Source organism: Salminus brasiliensis, chromosome 8, assembly GCF_030463535.1.
Source record: "Salminus brasiliensis chromosome 8, fSalBra1.hap2, whole genome shotgun sequence".
Lineage (NCBI taxonomy): Eukaryota > Metazoa > Chordata > Actinopteri > Characiformes > Bryconidae > Salminus > Salminus brasiliensis.
The window spans coordinates 4,737,738-4,748,734 of NC_132885.1; the positions used below are offsets into that span (position 1 = coordinate 4,737,738).

The window sequence follows — 10,997 nt, forward strand, 5'->3', positions numbered from 1 at the left end:
GTGAATGAGCAGTGAATGAGCAGGCGTCCAAATACTTTTATTATTTTATTTTATTATATATAAGTATTATTACCTGTCCTAATCTACAGTAATCCACAGTATGACACAGTTTCCTTCAAGCAGAATAAGGATATTACATATTTACCCATATTCTCCGTCTGATTGGTCGATAGCAGCTAAGCTAATCTTAGCCCAATCTCCCCAGTGTGGCATTTGAAAGTAGCACAGGAAAAGCAGTGGTCACCAGGCCTTTTTCCCGTAGCAACCCGTATTCCTATAACTAGCAATGTATGGAGGTGATGAGCTGCTCTCCAGTATGAACAACACTATATTCTCCCAAAGTCGCCGTCATGTTTGACTGTATCACCAGCTTTGGCTAAGGCTTTCTCTAGTGGGCTGGGTTTATGTACAATTTGAGTCAAGACTGTGATGTAACAGTTGGTGTTTGGATTTTGACCCGTTTTACAGTTCGTTTTCTTTTGGTTCTGCTGAATTTTCTTTTCAATCCAGCGTATGTCACTTCTAAATATTTCATTATTATTCAACTCACAAACCAATAAAAGTTAGCAGCCAAGCTTTTAGCACCTACATCAGCTGTTTGTGAATAATAGGAAAATGGATGATAATTATTATTATTATTATTATTATTATTATTATTATTCCAAATCCAAACAGGGGATAAAGGGCAACTTTGGACGACCAGGACATGTTGGCTATCCGGGTACAATGGGAAGGCCAGGTGTAACAGGAGAACCTGGAGAACCAGGAGAAGGTCCTCTTTATTATTCACAACACACTGGGGTTATACTTCTCTACCCCTTTACAATGATTTGGTGATATCTCTGGAAAACTAGCCACTGCTTGAATAGGTAGTGTCTAAAGTAGTGAATCAGTACTAGAACTTTTTGTGAAATTCTGTGTTTCATTTTTCAAGTATATTTATTACCTGGACGCAAAGGTGAAAACGGAGTGATGGGGCCATCTGTAGAATGTAATTGCTCCTGGCCGAATTTCATCGAGCGAAATCCCACTACGAATGCACAGCATGCAGAACTTGTACCTGTAAGTATTGCATGTGTAACAAATATAACGACATGCTTTATTAATGCTCACGTAATGACAGTCAACCAAATATCACTATTATAATAATGGGGCTTAAAATAAAGTCATTCTTTGAGCGATTTCATGTAATCAGTGTGAAGAGTGTGAAGAACTTGTGACCAAAATGACTCCTTATGTAGGCATTACTGAGTATTTATATATTTAAATTGAATTGAATGGTTGGATGAGTGTCCGAATTGTAAAGTAGGCGTGACTTTTAGGGGCCTACAATCTCCCACAATGCACTCGCCATTTATGGCAAACACCTGATTTAACAAATCTATTAACTGGCAGGTTCAGAGGGTCTGTTGACTGTACATTTACATTTACATTTACAGCATTTAGCAGACACTCTTATCCAGAGCGACTTACAAAAGTGCTTTACTATTTACCCAAGAAAAACCTCAGCTAGTTTAAATAGACTAATAATTTAAAGATCCTCTAATCTTAGACTCTACTAAACACAAGTCAGTAAGGAGACCACTCTACTATTCCCCCAAGTACTCTCAGAAGAGGAGGGTCTTCAGTCTGGGTTTGAGGACAGCGAGTGCTGGACTCGGCCGTTCGGACACCCAGGGGAAGGTTGTTCCACCACTTCGGTGCAGGACAGAAAAAAGTCTGGACGCTCGTCTTCCGTGGATCTTAAAGGATGGCGGGTCGAGCCGAGCCAAACTTGAAGCTGGAAGGGCTCTTGGTGCAGATCGGCTTTTGACCATCGCCGCCATCAAGTACGGAGGGGCTGGCTGGTCCAGTCTTGGCTTTGTAGGCCAGAGTCAGGGGTCTGAATCTGATGACCTGGGCAGCAGCTACAAGAAGCTACAGTGAAGAGAGAACGCAGCAGTGGAGAGACATGGCTGAATTTAGGAACGTTAAAGACGACCCGACCCGTGCCGCTGCATTCTGGATAAGCTGCAGGGGTCTGATGGTGCGCAGAGGAGTAGACTGGAGATCAGTAGACGCCCATCTCTGCAGTTCAGATTTGAAGAGAGTAATTACAACTCACTTAATTTACCTAATTACTTTTAATACTTAACAAGTATGTTGTTTCTACTCAGATCAGGGTTTCATTTAAGCTCGGATGATTGGACTTATTAAACTGAAATGGTTTGACGCAGATAACTCATCAGGTTTTACAGTGATGGTCATATTTGATCGGACTCTTAACTGAAAGGCTAGACTAATGAAGCGTTGTACTCATTAAATTTTGTTAGTTATGAATGTTGTTTTCTGTAAATATAGATATTAGTAATTCTATAAACGAAGGACTGGTTGATTGGCCTCCAGTTCTGACTTGTTTAAGCTTATATCACTGTAGACTTTCATAAATGCTCACATCTCCTCCATGACAGTGCTCCATTTGATCTTGCAGCAGATCTATATTGTGGACAATGAGGAGGATATGTCAGAGTTTACAACAGAAAACATGGTTGTATTAAGACGAGACACACACACTCTTCACGTCTTCACAAGCTCTGAATGGACAAGAGTCCAGGTAAGTGTGTTTCACGATGAGATAAATGACCAACCATCAATTTCAAAATCCTAAAAGAAATGTTTCCTGTGTCTGCAGGGATCTACGGCTTCATAGGTCGCCTCGTCTGCTGAAGGATATGTATTTATATATATATTTAAAAAAGGATAGTTTTAAAAAGGTGGTTCACTCTGGGTCACTCTGGTTCTCTATTCAGTGGGTCAGAACCTAAAGGAAGTAATGTGGGGCACTCAACCAAAACGACAAGGCTACACCTCAAATGAATGCATCCAGATGTTTGCATCACACACTGCACATGCTACTGACATACTGCAGCATCTTCACCCAAAGCATGGGTTACTTACTGTATACAGTATCTGTACACCATGTATCACAGGCAACTCTGCACTCCTTCCTTTATTCAGTGTGTCAATGTAAATTGCATGAAAGTGCCTGGTCCTTATTCTCCTCCAGATGTTGAGCTTAAATGAGCTGCAGGAAAAACTGAACTAATAAAAATGGAAAATAAAGAATTTTGTCTGATACAGTATTAAGGAGATACTCTCAATGGCACTAAATATGTATATGTACAAATATATTTAAATATATATAAAATATTGGTATGACTGAAAATATATATACAGTACATAAGCAGTACATAAGCAGTGTTATATATATATATATATATATATATATATATATATATATATATATATATATATATAAAAAAAACACTATATTGACAAAAGTATTCAGACACCTGCTCATTTACTTTAAAAGAAACAATAAACGAGCAGGTGTCTGAATACTTTTGTCATTATATATATATATATATATATATATATATATATATATATATATATATATATATATATACATACACTATAATGACAAAAGTATTCGGACACCTGCTCGTTTATTATTTCTTTTAAAATCAAGGGTATTAAAAAGAAGTTGGAGGAACTGTCTCTACTGTCCAGGTAAGAAGGCTTTCTACTAGATTTTGGAGAAGCATTGCTGTGAGGATTTGATTGCATTCAACAACAAGAGTGTTAGTGAGGTCAGGATGTTGGATGATGATCACCACTTCAAAAGTATTGGATGGAGCAGTTAAACTGAGCACATGGACAGAAGCTGAATAATGGTAAAAGATGGAAAGTAATGGGGGAATGAGCATTTCTACATCGTAACCTTTTACTTATGCACAGTAACTCTGAAATTCACTAAAAGAACCGGTTCAAAAGATTCAGATCATGGGTAGTATTAGAAATGTTGGGGTGTTCCGGGTTGGTGTGTTGGAGGAAAAACTGCAAAAGCAGGGTTGGAGGGTTGGAGACCACCGACGTAGTTTCGACAATTTCGATTTAAGTGAACCTTGAATACACGGATTTGAACGATACAGTTGAAGAACCGGTTCAAAGAATCAGTCGTTTAAGACTCAGTCCAGACTGGGAGGCTAAATATTTGGGGTGCTGCTGATTGGAGGTGGAGTAGGCCTGGAGGGTTGGAGAGTTGGTGAACACTGACAGTTGTTACAACTTCGATTTAGGTGAGATTGTGGATCCGATTCCTACGATAGCCAGTTAAAGAATCGGTTCAAAGAATCAGTAGTTTTACGACTCGGTCCAGGGTGGGAGCTAAATGTTTGGGGTGCTTCAGGTTAGTCAGTTAAATCACTCGTGAGGAGGCCCGGTGACCACTGGCGTAGATGCTACAACTTCGATTCAGGTAAGACTTGTGAGTTTACAGTTAAAGAACCGGTTCAAAGAATCAGTCGTTTCACGACTCGCTCCAGACTGGGAGGTTAAATATTTGGGGTGGTGCTCCGGGTTTGTGGGTTGGAGGTAAAACTGCAGGAGGAGTAGGTTTGAAGGGTTGGTGATCGCTGACTTAGTTGCGACATCATCGATTTAAGTGAGATTTGGGAATCGGTTCCAACGATACACAGTTAAAGAACCGACTCAAATGAAAAGAATCATTCGTTTCACGACTCGCTCCAGACTGGGAGGTTAAATATTTGGGGTGGTGCTAGGGGTTGGGGGGTTGGAGGTAAAACTGCAGGAGGAGTAGGTTTGAGGGGTTGGTGACCGCTGACGTAGTTGTGACAACATTGATTCAGGTGAGGCTTCGGAATCGGTTCCAACGATACACAGTTAAAGAACCGACTCAGATGAAAAGAATCATTCGTTTCACGACTCGCTCCAGACTGGGAGGTTAAATATTTGGGGTGGTGCTCCGGGTTGGTGGGTTGGAGGTAAAACTGCAGGAGGAGTAGGTTTAAAGGGTTGGTGACCGCTGACGTAGCTAGTAACTACAACTTCGATTCAGGCGAGACTTGGGAATCGGTTCCAGCGAAACGAAGTAAAATAACGGTTCAAAGGAAGGACTCGGTTGGTTCGCGACTCGCTCCAGGCTGGAGGCTGAAACTTTGGGGTGTTCCGGAACAGGGCGGCGCCAGGCTTGGAGAGTTTTGCCACGCAGACAGACCGACGCTCAAGATGTCTGAGAGGTCCATCATTTACCTCATCTTTTACCTTCAAATCCTCGCCTCCTTCTTTGACTTCATTTATGCGAGTGAATCAAACGATGAGGTTAAGATTCAGGTGGTGTTCAAACCCGAGAACTGCACCCAGAAAGCCAAAAAAGGAGATCTGCTGAATGCACACTATGATGGATATCTCGCCAAGGACGGCTCTCAGTTCTACTGCAGGTAAAGCTGTAGTCTGCAAACCCACAGCATTTCAGATATTAGATAGTATAGGGTGGTTGTCATGCAAAATATCCTTAAAAATTATCATTTTAATGGAGAAGAAAAAAAAAAACTTTATAACTTTCAGTTGTTTTAATTTTGGAGCATTTCTTTTGGTCCATTCTGCAAGAAATGTTGGCATAATATAAAGATCAACTACCAGAATCAAATATGCATATATGCATGTATATGTATAGGCACATAACCACATTATTTAAAGCCATGTCTCTCAGCAATGACTGTACTTACTTATAATTACTGTAAAAATCTCCAGATCACATCAGAACATGAATATATATCCTGAAGAAAGAAAGTAGTGAGATCTTGTGAGATCTTTAGTCTGAAGAACAGAGCTTGGCTCCTCCAGGGTTCTCCTGGACGCCCCCTCCCCAGTCCAGCAGCAGCAGCAGCTCACCTGATTTACCATCATTAAGCCCTGATTTACCATCAAACCAGGTGTTGATCTGAGGAGAACTCTAAATAACACTAGACTCCATGAGAGAGGAGAACTTTGGAGATGTTCTAATGATGAACACAGTAATGAAGAACCTCCACCTCCACTTTCTGTAGGAGTGTTATTATTATTAGTGTTTATTCTAATATCAGTGATTTACTGAGGATATAAACACTTACTGCCCAGATCAGCAGCTCTCCATTCTCTAATTTCCACAGATGTGCAGTACTGAATGTTATATAGATGTATAGAAGTATGTACATATTATGTACAGTCAAATGCAGAGTTCTGTAATTAGGGCTGGGCGATATGGTAAAAATACTATATCACGATATTTAAAGATTTTTTTTTTCATGATACATGATATTTATGTAATCACAGACTAAATACATCAGCAGGGACAGATTCAGATCCTCTCCTGTACTGAATACAGTGATTTCTACTCAACATCTGCTGCTCTTTATCTAATTAATCCAGTCTAATTACACTGTTAGTAATGAAACCTACAGCTGATCAGTGTTTATTAAGCACCAAAAGTCTCCTCCATACACTTAGAGAAGCTTATTGTTATCACGATACGATAAAATATTATGATCTGTCTGTAATAATGTGGACGTTATTGAGAAAATGTCATAATCTGCTAGAGGATCTAACGTTTCCACCTCTTCCTCTTTTTTCCAGCCGATCTGCTAAAAGCGGTGAACCCCACTGGTTTGTCATGGGTGTTGGAGAGGTGATCAAAGGTCTGGACTTGGGGCTGAAGGACATGTGTCCTGGCGAGAAGCGCAAAATCACAATACCTCCCTCTCTGGCCTTCGGAGAACAGGGGAAGCGTAAGTTTGCCTCACCCTAGACGAACGCCTGGCTCAGAGTAGCAGCAGGAGTGTGTGACGTTACTCTGCAGTACAGTGGCTTTCAGTGTGAACTCTTTATCATAACTTATCAGTTAAATTCACATTTAAACTGTGAAAAGAATAAACACAGCTTTTCTAGCCTGCCTTTTTTATAGATGCCCAAAATAACTGCATGATTGTGAAGGATCCTTTGTTTAAAACCTCAGAAATGTACATTTGAAGCCCTAGGCCCAATCCAGATCCTATAATTAGCACACACACAACACACCAGCCTGATACTTATAGCCTTATACTAGCCTACTGTCTCCCAGTCGAGAGGGGAGCTGTTGTGCTCGTTTTGTTGAGTCCAGGCATGTTAGATTGAACTATCTGAACCCTAGGCTTATTTTAAATGTAAATCATATAGATAATTATTATAAATGTTCAGTGATGATATAAGATTCAGTATCTACTGTAAATAATTACGTAAATGAAATGTATTTGTATATCAGCTTTTATATTACTGGCATTATCACTGGCATTAGCAGCTTTACAGAATCAGTAAACATTAAGAGGACAGGAGATCAGCAAGAAACAAAACCCCAAGACCCCCAGTGAGCAGCTAAAGACCACAGTGGCAAGGAGAAACTCCCTCAGAGCTGGAGGAAGAAACCTTGGGAGGAATCAAGACTCACAAGGTGGACCCGACCCGTCCTCCTCTGATCAGAACTATTTATATAAAGTATTGATAAAAGTCACTAAACCACTGCGTAAGACTGTTCTACTGCTCAGGTGTGCTGATGATATCATCATAATATGCTAGACCTACTATACATTATTTAATAACTACTGTCAACAATTCTGTGACTGCTATTAGTTATTCAGTAACTACTGCAAATGTATCCAGTAACATGTATTCAGTAGCTGCTTTAAATGATTAAATAATATAATAATTTATTATATAATAAATGATTCAACCCCCCCCCCCCCCCCCATTCATCCTATAGCAGTTTACCACAGTCCAGCTTAACTAGTCATGGTAGGATCCCACTGACCCCAGCAGATTTATTTGTGAATGCAGTCCTGCTGTTTAAAATGAGACAAAGATGGGCGAGTACTTACTTGAGTATTTCCCAAAGCTCTTCTCCAGTGATATGTAGCTTTTTGCAATCAACTGAGCTGCTAATTGTGTCCAGACTCACTGTGTGAGTTTTTTCTCTCATTCGTTAGTTTGAAAAATGTCATTTTGCTGGTGTAATAAGGGTACCAGGTGTAGCTTGCCTAGTTGAATGGCCTCCTTTGCAATAACCTTGAGAATAAAGTTGATAACCCGAGGTTGGGAAATGTAAAAATGGGCTGAATGATGTAAAAATGAATGATGTTGATAATGATGATCTTTTCATGGGACAACACTGACAAAATGACACTTTGACACAATGAAAAGTCGTCTGTGTGCAGCTTATATTTACATTTACATTTATGGCATTTAGCTGACGCTCTTATCCAGAGCGAGGGTTACTCATATTACAGAGGTGGGCCAATGTAGTGTTAGGAGTCTTGCCCAAGGACTCTTGTTGGGGTAGCGCAGCATAGTCACCCAGACTGGGAATCGAACCCCAGTCTCCCACGTGGTGAGGTAGCTCACTAGCAGGTAGTGGTATTATCTGTTGCGCCACACCAACCACTACCACCAGCTTATATAACAGTGTACATTTATTCTTCCCTCAAAATAACTCTGGATAAGAGCATCAGCCAAATGCCTCAATTTCTTAGTTGGTTCTCAGCATCGTAAGGGCAGTTTTAGGATTGAAATTGAGGTCAAGGTTCGTTGGTTGAGCACCTAGAAAGCAACCACAGTTGGCTGGCAAAGGAAAGTGTTAAATAAATGAATAAATGTTTGGTGAAACTGAGAGATTATTACATTTCTTCTTTCATTACTGCTTTTAAACTCCAAGCGTTCACTCATCTCAATCATTTTCTGTTTGATGCCACAGATCCCGTGCCACCCAATGCAACCATCATCTTTAATGTGGAGCTTCTGCATGTCAGACGAGGACCTCGCAGCATTGAAGCCTTTAAAGAAATGGACCTCAATAATGACCGGACACTTACAAAAGATGAGGTAATATAGGTCACACAATGGTCTCGGTTACAGTCATTGCTGACATTTGGGCTCAGATTCTTAGGACCACTTTTGCATGAGTAATAACACAAGTCTGAAAGAACTACACAAATATTACATTTACGTTCCTCCAGGACCATGGTGCAACATAGACACAGTATAAATAGTTTAAATAGACTAGAATTCAGAGATACCTCTAAGCTTACATACTAAACTAAACTAATAACTGAACACTAGTCAGTATGGAGACCACAATACTCTACTCTTCACCCCAAATGATATTCTACATCCATTAACACTTTGGACAGTCACCAGTATCAAAAAAGCAATAACAATAAGACTAAAGCTCCCTCTGTGTAGTCTGTGACTCTCAGATGGGGGTTATCAGCCAGTAAATGAGTATATATATATATATATATATATATATATATATACACTCATTTACTGGCTATATATATGTATATGTATGTATGTGTGTGTGTGTATATATCTGTGTGTGTGTGTGTGTGTGTGTGTGTGTGTGTAGTTGTCTGTAACCAATACAACCTACAGCGTGCAGCTTAAAAAATCATCTTATGAGACTGCTTGGCCCTCAAGACCAAGATTTGTGACGTCAGAAGTCCATCAGGTTGTCCGACTGCTCACTGGGAGCTCATTTAGGCATTAATCATTGCTTCCCCTCTCACACAGCATGCCAAACATCAGCCAATCTAGCTCAAATTTGGACTGAATTGGGCTGAAAATCACCTGGTGTCTGGCTGGCTGTAGAGAAATGGGTTTAGACACCTGCACATCTAAAGCATAATTACAGGCAGTTAGAATAATAGCATATTAGAATAAACACTAATAATAACACTCCTACAGAAGGTGGTGGTGGTTCTCCATCACTGTGTTCATCATTAGAACATCTCCAAAGTTCTCCTGTCTCATGGAGTCTAGTGTTATTTAGAGTTCTCCTCAGATCAACACCTGGTTTGGTGGTAAATCAGGACTTAATGATGGTAAATCAGGTGAGCTGCTGCTGCTGCTGATGATGATGATGGAGTTGAACACATCCTCCACGCTGTGCTGGCTGGACTGGGGGGCGTCCAGGAGAAACCTGGAACCAAGCTTTGTTATATATATCTCTATTTTTGTTATTTTACACTTTTTAACAGGATATAATTTGTCAGGTGTTTTTTTTATGATGAGTGGACCAATAGAAATGCTCCGAAATGACTGGAATAAAATGTCCATTGAAAGTTAAGAAGTTTTAGAAGCTGTTAAGCTTCTGCGATGTGCACATTTACACTCCTTCACTCCAAAACATGTGAGTGACTGAATGTGAGCGTCTTGCCAATGGCAGTTGTTCTCATTGTCCTCTTGTTCTTGATGTCCAGGTGTATCAGCACTTGAAGATGGAAGCGAAGAAGTTAAACGTGAAGAAGGAAGAGTCCTACTTCCAGGATGTTGTCACTGATGTGTTCCGCAGGAACGACCAAGACGAGGACGGGACTCTGTCTGTAAAGGAGTATAACGTCTATGAGCACGATGAGCTGTAGCTGCCACGAGAACCTGCTCTAACTTACAGACATTTTTCTTTATGCACTCTGTGTGCTGTGGACCTTCAGGAGGAGCAGATGTCTAATAATAAACACCACTAAAGCTTTTAATAAACACGTTTTTTGGTACCTGGTTGTGTTTGTATCGTACTGGTAAACATTTCAGACACATTTTAGATTTATCTGGCCAGCAGACGTAGTTGATAGATCGCACCGTGCCCTCAGCATGTGGTGGTTTGGGAAGAGGCTGAAGGCTTGTGGTGGACACATGATCAAGGTAGAGATGGTATTTATAGGATGTTAGTTTGGGAGGCGGGGCTTCAGACATGTTCCTTCTCCCACCTTTTTGGTCTTTCATAACATCACTGAACATAAATACAAATTTTATTAATACAGGTAGTATTTCCAAACCTCTCCAGGAGAAGGTCCAGGGTTGCTGAATCTGGTTTGGTTCATCAGTTCTTCATTAGGTTTGATGGATATTCTTTAATATATGTATCTCTAGTCTCCTGACTCAAGAACTGACTGTAACACAATTCAAATCAGATGCTACTAATGGTGGATTGGAACAAATCTATTTAATGCTGGGAAACATCCGAAGTGTGAATTGAATCTTGAGAAATGTTGAGATGGGATCGATGTTAGCAGGTTAAAACTGTGTTGAGTCAAGTCAGATTTATTTGTATAGCTTTTTACAACTGTTGTCACAAAGCAGCTTTACATAAT

General features: G+C 40.2%; 1 protein-coding gene across 1 annotated transcript; it reads left to right on the forward strand.

Moving 5' to 3' along the window:
• Positions 1–4,667: 4,667 nt before the first annotated feature.
• On the forward strand, positions 4,668–10,400 carry fkbp7 (FKBP prolyl isomerase 7). The gene is made up of 4 exons (XM_072684996.1): positions 4,668–5,282; positions 6,457–6,608; positions 8,603–8,730; positions 10,110–10,400. The coding sequence occupies exons 1-4, from the start codon at positions 5,071–5,073 to the stop codon at positions 10,269–10,271; spliced, it is 654 nt and encodes a 217-aa protein (XP_072541097.1). The 5' UTR covers positions 4,668–5,070; the 3' UTR covers positions 10,272–10,400.
• Positions 10,401–10,997: the final 597 nt, after the last annotated feature.